The sequence below is a fragment of the Parus major genome, chromosome 6, assembly GCF_001522545.3.
Source record: "Parus major isolate Abel chromosome 6, Parus_major1.1, whole genome shotgun sequence".
Classification (NCBI taxonomy): Eukaryota; Metazoa; Chordata; class Aves; order Passeriformes; family Paridae; genus Parus; species Parus major.
Window position 1 is genome coordinate 1,249,929 of NC_031775.1, and position 17,254 is coordinate 1,267,182.

General features: G+C 54.9%; 1 protein-coding gene across 1 annotated transcript in view; it reads right to left on the reverse strand.

Annotated features, from left to right (window-relative positions):
* Positions 1 to 1,880: 1,880 nt before the first annotated feature.
* UNC5B (unc-5 netrin receptor B) overlaps positions 1,881 to 17,254 on the reverse strand; it is a gene marked incomplete at its 5' end in the record, with an annotated part of 52,340 nt that continues 36,966 nt past the window's right edge. The window contains 15 exons of the mRNA XM_015632442.2: positions 1,881 to 4,683; positions 5,425 to 5,615; positions 5,698 to 5,862; positions 6,126 to 6,275; positions 7,110 to 7,343; positions 7,432 to 7,600; positions 7,684 to 7,771; positions 8,346 to 8,741; positions 9,064 to 9,258; positions 9,763 to 9,795; positions 10,488 to 10,652; positions 11,084 to 11,251; positions 11,797 to 11,977; positions 12,478 to 12,581; positions 13,644 to 13,787. Coding sequence (XP_015487928.1) covers positions 4,518 to 4,683; positions 5,425 to 5,615; positions 5,698 to 5,862; positions 6,126 to 6,275; positions 7,110 to 7,343; positions 7,432 to 7,600; positions 7,684 to 7,771; positions 8,346 to 8,741; positions 9,064 to 9,258; positions 9,763 to 9,795; positions 10,488 to 10,652; positions 11,084 to 11,251; positions 11,797 to 11,977; positions 12,478 to 12,581; positions 13,644 to 13,787 — 2,549 coding nt within the window. The remainder of the gene's footprint in view (positions 4,684 to 5,424; positions 5,616 to 5,697; positions 5,863 to 6,125; positions 6,276 to 7,109; positions 7,344 to 7,431; positions 7,601 to 7,683; positions 7,772 to 8,345; positions 8,742 to 9,063; positions 9,259 to 9,762; positions 9,796 to 10,487; positions 10,653 to 11,083; positions 11,252 to 11,796; positions 11,978 to 12,477; positions 12,582 to 13,643; positions 13,788 to 17,254) is intronic.

Here is a 17,254-nt window from a genome sequence, read left to right on the forward strand (position 1 = left end):
CTGGCAGAGGTTGCCCAGAGAAGCTGTGGCTGCACCATCCCTGGAAGTGTCCAAACCCAAGCTGGATGGGCATCCCAGCAGCCTGGTCTACTGGGAGGTGTCTCTGCCCATGGCACAGAGAAACAACAAGATGGTCCAAAAGGCCTCTCCTTCTAACCCAAATCATTCCATGATTCTGTGATAATCACAGTGTTAATCACAGCCTGACTTACCACACAGCAGTAATAAAAGCTTTTACCTGGGCTCAGTTTTTGTCAGAAGTCACCAAAACACCACCTCCTGAGGATGGGAGGGTGGGGACTGGGGACCATCTTCTGCAGGATGGGATACGAGCTCCTCCTTTACTCCCTGCGCCTCCTGCAATGCCTCACCAGCACGAGTTCCACTGTGAAGTCCTTGATTCCCTCCAAAGGACACTGTGACACTCACCTTGAGGGCATGGTGAGTGAGGGAAAACATCACTGCCCCACACTCCAGAGACCCTCTGCAATGACACAGCCCCCCACAGGGACTGGGGGCAGATTGAGGGACACCCCTGTGCTGCTGCTGGGTGTCTTCTCTCCCACAGAATGAATCTGACAGTGTTTCACGGGATGGATGCTGGTTTTGAGCCCGTCAGGGGGGCTGAGATCGATGTGCTGGATTCTAAGGGGAATTAGAGAAGTAGGTATTTCAACAGGAGAACAAAAGGTGGAATTGGGCACCAGCTGGTCAAAGTCATCCTCTTGGATATCCCTTGGAGAGTTGGCTTAGTGCAAAAAGTGCAATCAGGGAAAGCAAAGTGGGAAGTGGAGGCTAAAGGAATTCAGATGTAAAGAAAGGGACAAGCAGGATTGGCTTTTAACTAACAAAAAGGCACATATATACTGGATATTTGGAAGCAATTGTGAGGGTGGGCAGGCCCTGGCACAGGCTGCCCAGAGAAGCTGTGGCTGCCCCTGGATCCCTGGAAGTGTCCAAGGCCAGGCTGGAACAACCTGGTCTAATGGGAAATTTCCCTGTCCATGGCAGGGGGGTGGAACAAGAGTGTCTATAACATCCCTTCCAAACCATTCTGGGACTCTTAGAAGAGGTTACCCCTCCTGAGACACATCTACCCCAGCATCCTGTCCAGAGCTGGAAGGCCCAGTTGGGAAGGTTGGGCACATAATGTGTATATTTGCTACAATAATATACATAATGAGTATGGCTTTGGTATAACCATCGCGGTGGCAGGGCAACAATTCCATCCCTTTTTTCCTCGCTGCTTGCAGAATCCCCACTCCTGCCCAGAGCACGGACAATGTTGCCATCTCCTGGTGGAAACTGGTCCCCGCCAGCCGGAACAGGTTGAGTGGCCCAGGGAGGGGCAGTGGGCTCCTGGAACATCCCTGCAAACCCTTCTGGCTTCGTTCCCTTGCTGGGACTGAAGCAGGAGAGCAGCCGTGATCCCCAGGCAGGGGAAGAAGTGAGGTGGGATGATGGAGGACAGGGATGCTCCACTTGCAGCCGCAGCTCCGTGCTCCATTCCCCCCGCCCAAATTATCCCCCCCCAATCCCGGTCTTTGCTGGAAGGGGCATTGCTTTCTGTAGGATATCCCTTGGGAAAGGGAATGAACTGCTTGAGACGGGGGCTTAGCCCACAGGCCACAGCTGTAGCCATCATCTCCTGGCCTTGGAAGCACCCATGTGAGCCCAAAACAAACCATCAGTCAATCTCCAGCTTAATTCCATCAGGGACTCCAAGAGCAACATCCTCCCACGGCAGTGGAGCCCACAGCAGGTTGGAGGGATGCTCCCAGGGATCCCAAATCCCTGCAAATGCCAAATGCAGCAGGAACCAGTGAGTGATGAACAGGAGAGATAGCAGATTGTTTCCTTCCTTTTTTTTTTTTTTTCTTTTTTTTTTTTATTAGACTAGGAAATATAATTTATTGCATAAAAATTAATTTGTTACAATAGGAACGCTAAACTTTATTTACAGTTCTTTAGTTTACAGAATGAACAGACGCGGGTTTAGAGGACGCCACCAGGCCCATCCCCTGGACATATAAATATGGAAACACATTTTGGAGGGAGAGATGGACACTGCCAGCATGACACGGACCACGGGGGCTGCCTTTGCCAAAATGCCTGGCTGGAGAAACCCCCGGGTGTGGAGGGAGGTGTGGAGGGCTCCTGGGAGCTGGAGACAAGCCCTGCATCCCCCCTGGCCTGCTCCTGCTGCAGGTTCCCTGGTCAGAAAAACGGGGAGAATCTCCCCAAACATGCACTTCAGCCCAGCCAGGTGGCTGCTGCCTGCCCAAAGGAAGGGGAAGATGGACACAGATGGAGATGGAGTGAGGCACCCACGGGCAGGACGGAGGGATGGATGGACGGACAGACCCACATCCCGGTGCAGTGATCCATAAACCAGAGAATGGGAGCAAGAGAGATTCCCAGGCGACCTGAAAGAGCATCTCATCCCTCAGAGAACACCGTGGACTGGGAAAGGAGCCCTTGAGACCACGGGCAGCTGGCTTGATCCATCAAGTCTTAACTGCTCTCCGAATTTGCTTATTTTCCTTAGCTCAGAGGGTCTCGGAAATGGTCAAATTCAACCCAAAAGTTGGATAAGGCCCTTCCCACGTGACACAGGAGCTCACCCAGCAGCAGTTTTCCCCATCCAGCACAAGGGGAGAAGTTCCCTTCCCTCCCACAGCCTTGAAAACCCAGCAAGAAGTGAGCCCCAGGGACCCCAAGACACAGCAGGCAGCAGCTCCGTGCTTTCCATCAGTGCCTCAGGAGCTGCCCAGAGGAATCCTGTCATGTCCCAGCAATACTGAAAGCTCCTCCCGAGCTGCCCGGTGCAGGTGATGCTCTCCAGGCTCCCTGAGTGTGCTCCTGTGCCCAGCACTTTGTGGGGTGCCACAGGCATTCCACGATGCTGATCCAGGGCTCTGCAGCCCAGAGCAGGACATGCTCCTAATACTTCCACCGATGGAGAATCCACAGCCTGGCTGTGTGACCTAGTCTAATCCTGAGCTTATCACCCCCTTCCTATTTCATTATTTTTTTTTTTTTTTAAAACAGACAAATTTCTAAGATACAGCACTCAGCGAGTAACTATTTCTACCTGCAGGCAACCTAAATTTTTTACCTTCATCATGACACCACATCTGGTGTGAGGAACCTCGTTCCTGCCTACCATTCGATTGCTTTCCATTCACCCCACAGCTTCTCCATCGCTACAGAAAGCCTATTCCAAGGAAAAAGAGGAGCTGCAGTGAGGGATGGAAACCTGAGCGCTGCTCACACACTGCCATCACCTCACCATGTGAAAATGCTCAGCCTGGCTTGCAGCTTGGGGACACCAGAGGACATTCAGGGACACCTCCCTGAATCTGTGCTGAAACGCTGCATCAAAATCCAGGCAGGAGTGCAGGGACCTGAAGCAGAGGCCTGGCCACATCTCAGGCCCTGCTCTCCTCTGACCCCCTCCACACCCACTCATCTCCTCCCTCTGACCCCCAAGCCCAGGTTTGGGGGTGCTCACCGCAAAATCCTGCTGGGTTTACAACATCTCCCCCTTTAGCCTCGAGTCCGGAGGTTGGCGCAGGACTGAAATCTTTGGTTTGTACTGAAGTTATGTAAATGAAGGCGTAGTCATCCTAAAAAGCTCCCCCAAACCATGCCAGGGAAGAATTCATTACAAATACCCACATCTGGATGCGCTCTCCCCACCCTGAACCCTAAACAGAGGGCAGCATCCCTCATCCCTCCTTGCAGGCGGAGTGGGACCCATCATTCCTGCTGCAGGGAAAAGGGAGCTTGCAAGGACAAAAGCCTTGGGAAGGGGCTGAGCTGGCCCTGAACCAGAGGGGAGGAGAGGCACTTCACCCTCCAGACTCCCTAGGGGTCCCAGGACATGTAAACACATTTTTCTCAACTTGGATCACACGCTTTTCCTTACAAAAGTGTGTCCATTGAAATCTCTCTCTCTGCCACCCTGACCACAGCGACGCTCTTGCTCTCACACACCGAAAAAAAAAAAAAAAAGATTTATAAATCTATCTTTTTTTTGTCTTTTTGTTTCTTTTTTTTTTTTAAAAAGGACACATCCAAAGATCTGGATAATAAATTATTTGCGTTTCCTAAGAAACTTTTTTTTTTTTAACTTTTTTTTTCTTTCCTATTTGCCTCGTTAAGCTGCCTGAAGCCTTTGACAGAAGTTAAGCCTGGATTGTATTCGTCTCTTCAACGCAGAAATGCAATTACAGGAGGAGGAAGGGAACCCAAAAAGAAGAAGGAAAAGGAAAGCCCCCATCCCAACTCGAGAAGCCCTAATTCCTCCCCGTGCCTTGAGGAGGAATGCTGTTTAACACTTGAATTGCTTGTAAACGCTGAGGATGGGTCTCTAAGGCTGACAGTGATGCGGGAGAAGCGCCGGCCTCGGCCTCTCCCCGCTCAGGACGGATGTGCCTCCCCCTGCCATCGGGGGAGGACCCTTCCTCACCCCCTGCTTCGTCCTCCCGGCCCCCCAGGCGTGGGGAGCACCATCAGCAGTCCCCCTCCGTGGCCATGACCACCAGCATCTCGCTCTTGCCCATCTCCTCTAAGGCACTGGCCAGGGTGTTGAGATCGCCGTCGTCCTGGTGCTCGGCTTCCCACAAGTCCAGGAGCACCCCGGTGGGGCTGGCTTTGGTGGCAAAGTAGTTCAGATACCTGAAAGGGAGAAGCAGAAGAGGGTTGGGCTGCTGTGGTGCCCTTTGGAGATGGCAGGAGGGAGAATGCTGGAGCAGCAAACCTATCTGGAACGTGAACTTTGATGGGAATGCTGTAACACAAATGCCAAAGCCCCCGAGAGACCGTCTGCAATTTTTAGACAGAGCTGGTATTCGTGCAGAAGCAATGTCAGCTTGGCTTTGCTGAAATTACCCTTTCTCCCTTTGGTCCTGGTGTGAAACCAGGTGGGAGTGGCACAGCCATTGTCCCAGATAAATAATGGCCATTCGAAGTGACAGGAGATGCGGGAGGGTGGCACAGATGGATGCCAGAATTGTTCAGGTTGGAAGGAACCTGCGGGATCATCCAGTTCCAAAATCTGCCGTGGGCAGGGACACCTTCCACTATCCCAGGCTGCTCCAAACCCTGCCCAACCTGGCCTTGGACACCTCCAGGGATCCAGGGGCAGCCACAGCTTCTCTGGGCACCCTGTGCCAGGGCCTCACCAACCCCAGAGGAAGAATTTCTTCCCCATATCTCACCTAAACCTCTCCTCTTTTAGTTTAAAATCATATCCAAGGATAGAGAGGGATATAACTATGCAGAGCTCTATCCCCATTTATGGATGGACCTATAGAGCTGGACACAACCCCACTGGATGTCTACAGCTGAGAGGGAGCACAGAGTGAAGCCTTCCTTTTGGGGGCACAGGAAGGGAAAGCAAAGCCTGGGGAGACCCACCGGTCCATGGAAAGCTTCTGGGCAAGAAGTCTCCAGTCGTTTCCCCTGGAGTTGGGAGCATCCAGGCTGTTGCAGATCTTCTGCCGGATGGAGAGGGGGATTTTGAAGGCGTAGGGTCCCACCTGGGTGGTGGTGGTGGTGGTGGTGGCCCCGCTGTGGTGGGAGCGGAGGGTGTCGGAGGAGCTGCCGTGCTGGAAGAGGAAGGACAGGGTGAGACCTTGCTGAGACTTCTGAGCGTGTCTCCTGCTGCCCTGCCACCTCCCCTCCGCTCACCTCTCCCAGCGTGACGTGGAGCTGGAAGATCTGCCCTTCCCCTTCCACCTGCCGGACGCAGATCTTGCAGGTGAGCTCGGTGGAGGCCTGGCTGTACCTCTCCAGCGTGAAGGTGCAGTGCAGGGCTCGCTGGCTGCCGCTCCAGATGTGGTAGAAGGGGATTTCCTGTGGGCCACCAAAGCACGGGCTCAGCCACAGCTCCAGCAGCTCCCTCCTCCTCCAGCCACCCCATGAGGGATGCGAAGGGACAGCAGGAGTTCACAGATAACATCCCACCAAAAAGACCAGAAAACCGGTCCCCTTCCTCCTCTGTCCCTTTGGGAGACAACTCAGGAGACAGGCCCAGGACACCCACAGCCCTGTGGAGCCTGGCTGGAGATGGTGCTCCCAAGTCTGGAAGCCCAGCTGCCCCCACATCAGCCCCTCACCTGGTACTTGGCCAGCAGTTTGCTCCTCCACAGCGCGTGGGGGATGTCGTGGATGGAGAGGCGCAGGTTGTGGTAGCTGTCCTTGAAGGGCAGGGGCTTGGGCTCCTCCAGCAGGTACCCTCCCAATGTCCTTTCCAGCTCCAGCACCTCCTGTGGGCAGCAGGACAGGCAGGGTGAGTCCCAGGAGAAGGGCAGGGGTTGCTCCTCTGCCCACCTCCACGCACAAAGGCAGGATGGAGCGGGGAGAGGAGTTGCCAAGAAGAGCCAGCAGCAGCCTCAAGCCCATGGAGAACAGCTTTTGGCCACCCCAGCAGAACTTGCCAGCTCATCTCATACACCAGCCCCACCTAAAACTTGGATTTCCTAAAGTGAGCATCCATCAGTGCCTCCGTACCCCTTGGAGAACACAAAGCTCCAACAAAAGGCTCAGGCTCTCCCTTGAAGGGTGCCACTCTCTCTGCTTTTAACACCATCCCTTCATCACGCCAGCAGCTTTTAGGAGAAAAAGACAAGCCAGGAGCCAGAGCCCTGCCTACATCTCCACCTAGAGGCACCACATCAATCCCAACAGGATCCACTGGACCTGTGATCACAGGGAATCAAACAACCCCGGCACTGGTGGGTCCAGGTAGCCAAAGCATTTGAACTCCAGCTTCCAGATGCATCTGGATGTTATCTATGCCACAAAACCCTTCCAGGGCAGGGAGAGACATGGATCCCTGCAGGAATAACAGGATCCATAAAAAACCCACCCATCAGCAGCCAAACCTCTTGTGTAATGCCTGCAGGAGAGCTACGCAGCACCCTCCCTGTTTCCTTGGCAGAGGACGAGGAAGGACAGGCAGTAAACACCTCATTATTTCACTGTGGTCACTTTGCAGGCAGTTGCATCAGGTTGTCTGCTCCCCAGGGCCAGGCCATCCTGAGAGGCACCAGGCAGCATCCTGCTGCCAGCACAAACAGCTTTGGGAAGGGGATCTTTACCTTCAGAGCATCTGGCGTGTCCTCCAGGCAGTAGACCTTGAGGCTGTACTCCAGGGAGGTGCAGACGGTGGGGGCAAAGATGGCCAGCTGGAGCCTCTTGATGGCTGACCTGGAGTAGGACTCCCCCACAAAGACGTAGGTGCCAAGCTGGTCCAGCAAAATGTGGCAGGACTTGGCTTCCAGCTGGCAGTAGCAGGGAGTGTTGAGGGTCTCCTCATCCAGGGTCACAACCTCCTACAGAGACATCAAGATTGAGGGCTCAGCCCGTCCTCCCAGGGGTTGTGCCCCTCTGCTGGCTGCAGGGCCTGGGCTCCCCCCTTACCTCCCAGTTTCCCTGGTGGGACTGTGTTTTCAGCTGGTAGATCCAATCCGAGGAGCCGACGTCGGCGCAGTGGGGAATGGTCAGGACGACAGGGCGGCACAGGAGTAGGCCCGTAGGCCCACAGGTCACTGCCGGGCTCAGCACTGTCTGTGTGCCCTCAGAGGGCAGCCTGGGGAGGGACAGGGGGACACAGGTTGGGCAGGGAACTCCGTGGTGGCCAGCGAGGGGCGGGTGGCCAGCGGGGTGACTTACAGGGCGGTCTCAGCCTTGTTGAGCACCAGGTACATCTCGTAGAACTTCCCCTGGGGGATGGCCCCGTGGGGCACCAGCAGGCTCACCCCTGGAACGGCACACACGGGTGTCAGTCACAGGCAGAGCGGGGGATGAGGGAGAAACCACCCTTCACCCCAGCCAGAGAGCACAAGGAGAGCAGGGCAGTGCAGAGAGGAACGCCCCCAGATCACAGAAGCTTGGATTGCTTTGGGTTGGAAAGGGGCCTTGAAGGTCACCCAGTCCCAGCACCCCTGCCTTGTGCAGGGACACCTTCCGCTATCCCAGGCTTCTCCAAGCCTTGTCCATCTTGGCCTTGGATGCTCCTGGGGAAGGGGCAGCCGCAGCTTCTCTGGGATTCTCTGCACTGATTGCAGAGATGAGCGAGGCCAATGTTTTTCCTTCACCAGGAAGGAAAATCCTGATCTTTGGGTGTTTTTGCAAGGCGCTGGCCCTGGATCAATGTCAGGGAAAGACCAAGGCAAGCCCAAGGAGGCTGTAACCTCTAGCCTGAGATATCCAGCTGAGGAACTTTCTGCCTTCCTACCCCGAGCCAGGTTTGGGACGGCAAAAGGCCGCTCACGCAGGGACAAGAGCAACTCCTTGATGGCTCGGCAGCCACACAACCCCAGCCTGTGGCCTACCTGTTCCTGGCACGGTGAGCCTTCCCCCCAGGTAGCCAAAGGTGCCGCTGGCGCTGTAGCCGTGCTCCCGGGGCAGGCTGAGGAGGTGCTGGGAGCCCAGGCCTTTGCTCCGCACGTTGGCAAAGTGGCCGTCCCTGGCGGCGTCCCCCGGGTAGGTGCCGGTGGTGGGGCCTCCCCCCAGCAGGTCCGCGCCGTCGTGCAGCCCCGGCGAGGAGGAGGAGGCGGTGGAGGAGTTGTACACCTTGATCTTGAGGCTGGGCAGGGGGTCCAGCAGGGGCGAGTTGGTCATGGGGATCTTGTCGGAGGAGTCCTGCAGGGCGTACATGGGGCCGCGGTACACGCCCGCGCTGGCCGTCAGGTCCGGCTGCATCGCAGGGTGCAGCAGCTGAGGGTTGTCTGCCGGACCAGGAAACAAAGGTGGGATGAAGACAGCGATGGAAGCGAGGGCATGGAAAAGTACTGCTTGAGTGGAAGACATCCCAGAAGGGTTTGGGTTGGATAGGACCATCAAAACCACCTCGTTCTAAACCCCTGCCATGGGACACCTGCCGCTAGACCAGGCTGCCCTGATTCCCACCATCAGCACTTCCATGGAGCCTTCAGCCTTCAAAAATCAGTATATTCCCTCGGGAAAACGGGATCCCAGTGAGGATCCACCCTCTCCTGTGACTTTCTTTCTGCTTGACCTAAGGCTGGTGAGGACCTCCATGGCTCTTACCATGCCGGGACGTCTTGAAGTTGACAGGGTGGAACCCTCCTGTCAGAGCGGCCGAGGAGTCCGTGATGTCCGTGTCGAAATCCCGGCGTCTCCTCCGGTACACCACCACCCCCACAGCCATGAGGATCACGATGAAGACAAAAATGGCCACCACCAGCCCGGCGTACAGGGCCACATCACCCGTGGCCTCCAGCACTGAGAGGGATTAAAGACACAAAGGGGTGAAAAAAGGGGCAGCAGAAAATCACATCAAGACCCACCATCGCTCCCCAATCCCACCACTGACTCAGGCGTGGGCGGAAAGACGTGCCCTGGGCCTGCTGGAAAGGCTGGCAAGAGGATAGAAGGTGTTTTTTAAGAGCAGGAAGTCCAGAGCAATGCCACAGAATGAGATGGAGGTGAAGCCCTCAGACCTTTGGAGGACACCTGGCCACAGCTCGTGCAAACTTCACCTGAGCACCAAAGGTCCCAGAAACATTAAGTCTGTGCAGCTCAGGCTCACGAAGCTGTGAGCAACCCTCACATCCTAACAGAGACAACCCTGAGGAGCCCACAGGAGTTTTGGAGTGGGCTTTAGTTGTTCCATCTTCCCACCCTGTCCTTGGCCCAGCTGCCAGGGAACCCCTGCCATGGATTCAATAGAAGAAAACCACAGGAACGAACAAAACAAAAAATAATGGCCATGAAATGAGCACTTACGGTGGCTTTTGGGCTCGTTTAGAATTCTTTTATCTGTTAGGAAAAACAAAGTTAGAAAAGAAAAAGGTGAAGGTGATGATGGGGATGAGATGAAACAGAAAGTGGGAGGTAAGCCAGCCCGGTGGGGGGGCCAGGGGGGTTGTGTGGGAGATCAGCATCATTCCCTAGGGCATTCCAAAAGCCAGGTAGAAGCGTGGTGACAAGGACATCCCCATGGCCAAGCAGTAAAGGGGACAGTGGTGTCACACAGCAGCAGGTGGCAGCACTGGCTGCCTTCAGCACGCCTGCTCACAGGTAGCAGCAGCACTACCACCATTATGGGTTTATTTCCTCAAAAAAACACCTCCAGAACTCCCAGCAGTGACCCAGGGAAGGTGTTTTCACGGTGTGGCTGAGAAACCCCTCCTGTTTCCCTGTCTACCCACAACCAGCTTCATTTCAGCAGAGACCCCAAACCTATGGCGGGGGGACAGGGGTCTCAATGCCAGCAGCACATTCAGATCCCCCCCAAATCCCCAATATCTCTTCCTCCAGGTAAGAAATAACTCTAGAAGTGGAGAACCTGCTCGAAAACACCTTTTTAAAGACACGACTTGAAACTCAGGCGGCACCGGCTGCTCCACCAGCTTGGAGGCACAGCCAACACAGCGTGGCCGAACGCCGGAGCGCCACAGCATCTCCTGCAGCACGTCCCCATGCCCGCAGCCACCCTCCCGGGCACTCACTGTGCAGGCAGAGGCCGTCGGTGCAGTTTTTGGAGTCCAGCAGCACCCCGCTGCAGTCCTTGCCGCCGTTGCGGGGCGCGGGGGCCGCGCACTCGCGGCTGCGCCAGTGGGTGCACTCGGTGCTGCACGCCGACCACTTGCTCCACTCCGTCCACGCGCCGTCCACTGCGGGCAGCCGGCATGGCAGTGTCAATAAAACATTCTGCTATTCTGGAGAGTGTCATCCCAGCACTCCTTAAAGCTTGTTTCAACCCTCTGCCATGGGCAGCGACACCTTCCACTACCCCAGGTTGCTCCAAGCTCCGTTCAGCCTGGTCTCAGGTCACTTTCAGGGATCCAGGGGCAAACACAGCTTCTCTGGGCACCCCGCCCTCACAGGGGAGAATTTCTTCCCACTATCCCATCTAATCCTGCCCTCTGTCTGTTTGAAACCATTCTCCATTGTGCTGTCACTCCAGGCCCCTGTAAATAATCTCTCTCCGTGTTTCTTGTAGGCTGCAATGAGGTCACCTCAGAGCCTTCTCTCATCCAGGCTGAACAATCCCAACAATCCCCACCACATCCTGGGGTACAGGTGGTTTCTGAGCCCTCCTTACCTGGGCAGAGGGTGGTGCAGGTGATTTTCTGGAAGGGCTGCCCGTCGCAGAAGGAGCCGCCGTTCAGGGGCGCGGGGTTGGTGCAGGTCCGGGTGCGCTTCTGCCAGCCCCGGCCACAGCGGTTGTTGCACGGAGACCACTCGGACCAGGTGGACCAGCCACCATTGACTGCAGAGGAGATGGGCAGAGTTAACTCTGGAGCCAAATCCATCAGCTGAGCCTCAGACTGGAGCTAAGCCTTGAGTTCTTACACCTTCTGTGACCCCCTGTTACAGCTCAGCCTCATGAACATCAAACCACAAAACTCCCTCTTGTGTCACCACCCCATGCCTGAGATGCTCAAGACTGCCTTGGTCCTTTTTCCACTTGGCAAATATTTTTGTGTCTGGCCCTGAGGAGATCTTTGATTTCATAGCAAAGTTCAGACAAATACAGCTTTCCAGCTGCTTTGAGAGTCAGAGTAATCCAGAGTCTGGATCCAACCTCCATCCACCCTCCTACCCAGCCGAGAATGCTCAGAAACACCTCCACCCCTACACCTCAAACCTCTCCTCACTGCCAGTGGGAGCCATTAGGGCTCCTGTCCTGCAGATACTGGTTATGTAATGCACTAATTCCCTCCTACCACTCCCAGGAAATTCCCATATTCCCCCTTGGCTTGGAGACAGGGCCAGCAGTAAAGGTCCCCTTCCCGGAGCATGGGACCACGGTACCGTAGACGATGACAGCGGCCGTGGTGCTCCGGCGCTTGGCCACGATGTTCTTGGCCATGCAGGTGTAATTAGCAGTGTCCAGCAGCCGGGCCTGCTTGATGATGAGGTTGTGATCGATGGTGATCAGGAAGTTGGTGTCCTGGGTGGGATCGATGACGTCCTCGTTCCTCAGCCACTCCACCTGGCAGGACAGGAAGGGATGGAGGTTAAACCATGGCCAAGACCAAAGGACAACCTTGCCCCAGACTGGATTGATTTCTCCTTGAAAACTGGGCCAAACCAGGCCTGACTGGGGCATGTTACTGGTGTTTTGGCCAAGGATGAGGCTCTGTGGCTCCCTCCAACACGCAGCTCCCAGCGGCTGATGGAGCTGTGGGCAAGGAGAGCCCACTGCCATGGTAGGAAAATCCATCCATACTGATTTCCCCAGCCTGCAGCTCCCACTGGTGACCTCTCCACCCAGACAACTCACTGGGTGCCTCCTCATCAGATCCTCCCTCGGAGGCACCTCAGGAAGTGTGGGAGAAGTGTGCTGAGCAGGTTCTGCCCAAAATAAACCATTGTGCTGAATGAGAGCTGGCAGGAGATCATCCGGGATGGGATGGGATGGGATGGGATGGGATGGGATGGGATGGGATGGGATGGGATACCCCACCGTGCATTCCTTCAGGAGCTGCTCACCTCGGCCTGTGGGACCCCCTCGGGTGGGCGGCACTGCAGCAGCACCTCGTGCTCCAGCGGGACCTCCTTGCCCAGCGGCTCCTGATCAAAGTTCTTCCGTAGGTCTGGCAGGGGAAGGAAAAGCCAGGAGTCACCAGCCTGCAGCATCAACAGGGCAGCCTCCAAAGCTTTGGTGAGCAGCTCAGCACCAAGCACCCTCAAATCAGGAAGTCCCTCTGGCACAGCCAGGGCAAAACGTGCCCTGGGAGAAAGAACCATGTTTTCCAGGATGGGTTTGGGGCAGCACATTGTGCTCAAGGATGATACATTTCCTCCTTCATGTGACTGCAAGCTTATACCCCATCCTGTCTTTTCCTTTCGGGGCTAACCTCAGTTCACCCACTGTTTCTTCATCCCTCCCAGCAGAGCCCCTCAGGATGTGGGGGACACAGCAGTGTCCTGCTCCAGAGCCTGGGAAGGAGCAGGAACATCACTAGATGGTGCTGCAATCCTCTGCTACAACTCCCAGACTTCTCCATGTGGCTCCTGAGCCCTCCGCTCCAAAAAAAGCCATGGAAGTGTTCAAGGCCAGGCATGAGGGGGTTTGGAGCAAGCTGGTCTAGAGGAGGGTGGGACTGGAATGAGTTTAAAGGTCCCTTCCAACCCAAAATTTTCTGTCATTCTATGACTCTGAGTCTGTGGTTTTCCCAGACTAAAGCCTTCCCTCTCTCTTTTGGATAAAGTGTTGCATTATTACCCCTCTAATAGCAAAATCCCTCTTTGGGACCAGGGAGGCCTGGCTGTCCTCCTGTATCTCCACCATCTCGTTTGCTAACCGAGCAAATTCAGGCGGAATTAAAACCAACTGGCCTTTGATCAGGCTGCCACCCCCAAACAGCAGCTCAGGGCAGCGACACGTGACAGCAGGGACCTGGAGGACACGGAGCCACCGCTTCAAGGTGCCATCCGTCGGGTTGTTAAGGATAATAAAACCCTGGGAAGCGCTGAGCACGCTGCCGGGCGACGCGGCGTTAACCCTGCCAGTGGGGATGGCGACGCTCCAAAACAGAGCTGAGGCTTTGGGGTGGGGAGAGGAAACCGAGGCCATCCAGGCAAGGATGGGTCACCCCAAATCTGATCAGAAAGCAGAGAAGGAGCGAGCCTTCGGAGATGGGAGCGGCACTCACAGGCGATGCGGACGTAAGCCCGGCGGCTCTTGGTGGTGCCCGCCGAGCTCCAGGCCACGCACTGGCACCAGTAATCCTCCAGGCCAAACAGCTCCTCCACCTGCTGCCGGGACACCTCGATCTGCACCTCCCGCACCAGCAGCCCTGCAACGGGGACAGAGGCACGGCGTCAGATGAGCGGCCAGGAGCAGGGAAACTGAGGCAGCACCCGGGAGGGGTGGTGCACGTGCAAAGCTGAAGGGCAGAGGCTTTTCATCTGGGGTTGGCAGCTCGCAAATCAGGGAGACTGTTCCCTCTGAAGGATGGGATGAAGCCAGGGAAATGGATCAGGTGGAAGCACCTCTTTTTCCCCCCCAGTCCAGCTGAGCAGGACCAGAATCTCTTCACCATTTCTCAAGGCATCACCCTCCTCCACCAGCTCTCCCCCACACTGCCAGCATCCCTGTCTGGATCCCTTTCCAGGGTTTGAAGGATGCTTCTCCCAGGCTTTGCTGTGGGGAGAAACCACCCCTATCTGTGCCACTTGAATATAACAAGAGAAATAAAACCTTAAATATATCGGCCTGGCCATGGCAAAGGGGCAATGACAACGGTGACACCACCACAACCGGGACATGGTCCCCTGGATTGCAGGAGCATCACTGATCATCACCAAGGGCAGGACAGACTCGGGGCTTACTTTTCCTTATTTTAAGCAATACCTGCCTGTTTTGGCTTTTTCTTTTCAGCTTCTATTTTAAAAAGGCCTCAATTTCACAGTGATCGAGAGCAGCACGCTCCCCAGCTGTAATTTTGTTACAGCTCACTCCCAGTGCTGTGAGGAGCAATTACTGTCTCCCTGCCACCTTCCTGCAGAAGAGCTGACAAGGAAATACAATTTATTTTGTCACTATTCAGGTAAAAATAATAAAAAAAATCCATAACCACAAGAAAACCCCAAAAGCAAAGGGCGCCAAGCACTTTTGGGAAACTTAGGGATTTGAAAAGGACCCGGGATGGAGATATGGCTCCAATCCATCCTGTCTGTCTGGGAAGCTCTGGTGGGATGAGCACACCTTGGAAAGGTGGGAAGCATCCTGCAAATGTCCTACACCTCTGTCCCCTCTGAAAGCAGCGACTACCCCAAACTGAAGACCGAGCTCATGGCACACAAGAGTGACTTCCTAAGGGCTTGCAGGCACCCAAACAGAGCCGCTCTTCCTGCCCAGCCCTCTTCACCCAGCTGAATTATCCTCTCTGACTTGGCCTATTTTTGCTTTCTTCCGCATGAAATGTTTTGGATCAGACGCAGTCAGAGCATTACTGAGCCAGGCTCATTCAAGACACGTCATCTTAAAAGTTCCTGGTTTGTTTCTGCTTGGCTTTTTTTTTTTCCTTCCCCTTCTTCTTAAAGGTCCCTTTTTCCAAGCTTTTAACCAAGGACACTTAAAAACTAACCATGTTAACCCGTGCCTTTGTGCCCGGCTCTAACCTTTCCAGCAGCTTTCCTGAACAATGCTGCAAATGCAGATTTTTTTTAGCACATTAAACCACTTTGGTTCCAGCTCCGTTTTCCTCAGGGAGAGGAAAGAGATGCCCACACTGGCAGCTTTTACATGCATGGCATCACCTGCAGGCACTGCTGGCTCCCTGATAGCGGAGCAATGCCATCTCTGAAGCCTGGAGGTGTGCGCTGCTTCCTTCCCAAATTCCCAAATTGAGAGGGAGATGCTGGACCAAAGCAAATGAGTTCCCACAGCAACAGTTTGCCCAGATGGATGCCCCGTCCCTGGGAGCGTTCCAGGCCAGGCTGGATGGGGACTGGAAGAACCTGGGCTAGTGGAGAGTGCCCTTGCCCATGGCAGGGGGTTGGACTAGATCATCTTTAAGGTCCCTTCCAACCCAAACCATTCCATGAGGCTAGGAAATAGAGTGTTTCTTTCCACACTGCACATCACCAAGGCATGAGGACCCCCTCTCCTACAGGATGCTCCAGAGAAATGAGTCCTAACAGCAATTAGACAAATTACTAAGGGGGGATTCCACCCAGGGCTGGACCACACTGCTCAGATGTTGCCAGCAGAGTTGGGAGTCCCTGATTGTGAGTGGTGGAAAGTGGGAGGGTGACAGAGCAGCTCTATTGCTCCTTCCTTGTCCTGGTTCCATGATCTTCCCCTAAGCAGCCTCCACTGCCGAGTGCGGGGCACACAGACCTTTGGCTCAACCCAGCGTGGCCAAATGTTATAAATAAATGAAAAACCCCTTGGCAAAGGCTGCTCGGTCACTGACCAGCACTGACTCTGCCCTGCAGTGCTGAGGGTTTCAAATCTGGCCTCTGCAAGAGCTGGGAGGTGGAGATGCACCCCGAAAGAGGGAAACAGAGCATCCCCTGCTCCTGTCAGCTGCCAGAGAAGCAAAGGGACAGCCTGCCTGGGCATCTCTGACTACTTTTCCTCTAGAGGAAAAACAGCCCATGAATGGCTAAAGCAGCTTTAGCAGGAAAGGCTCAAAAAGCTGCAGAGGAAAGAAAGGATTTTCCCTTTGCAGAGCAGGTTCAGGGATGCACCAGAGCACAGACAGGCTCATGGCTACTACAGGGTGGAGAGCAAGAGATACCAGGGAAGGGCAAGGCTGGGGGAAAAACCATGGGGACAGCAGGAGATACTGTCAAAAACCTGGTGGCTCCTCCAGGCTGGTGAAATCTCTCCTCTAAGCCCAGCCTGCCTTCCAAGGCCAACACCACTGCAGTTCAAAAGGCTGCCTTGATTTAAAGCCCTCTGGACGCCACGTGCGCAGGGATTTGCAGAGGGCAGACCTCAACAGGGCAAACGTGATTTTCCTCCACTCCTGGTCAGCCACCAAAACTGGTGCAGAAAAGATGGGTGCCAGGCTAAACCACCTCAATTTTAGAAAATCTACTTGGTTACATGATATATTCAACCCCACACCTTGTTCTCACGCCAGGATGTTTCAAGGCATGGACCAAGCAGCTCTGCAGAGCCCAATCCCATGGAGTCAGACCTCCCCCTAGAATGCCTAAGCCACCTTCTCACCCCGTTGCAGGCAGCCAGAGGCTGACTTTTCCTCTGAGGCAGAAAAGGGCTCATTTGCCATCAACAGGCATTTCAAATCCTACCTGCAATTGCTCTCATTACCCATTAAACACTTAATCCCTCCTGCATAAGCTGCCAGCCTTTGCCACCCCTCCTGGCAATGACTCCTACATGTTGATTAGGCTTTTTGCAGGGAAGCAGCCCCTTTCTTTCCTTATTTTTTATTTTTTTTTAATCAGACTTAAACATGCCACCTTCAAAATCCCTGCTAAGAAACCCCAAGTCCTGCACCAGGGTAAGTGTGAAATCAGTCAGGGTGACTTCCCCAAGCTTCTGGGGGGGTGTGTGGTGACCACAGCACCATTGGGGCGCTTTCACCAGTGGTCTGGAAGTCCACCTGCAGGAGATCCATCAGTGGAATGGCTGTGGCAAGAGGGAACAGGGCTTGGAAAGGGAAGGCAGAGGGATGGGAAGGCAGAGGGATGGGAAGAGAGAGGGACGGGAAGAGAGAGGGACGGGAAGAGAGAGGGACGGGAAGAGAGAGGGACGGGAAGAGAGAGGGACGGGAAGAGAGAGGGA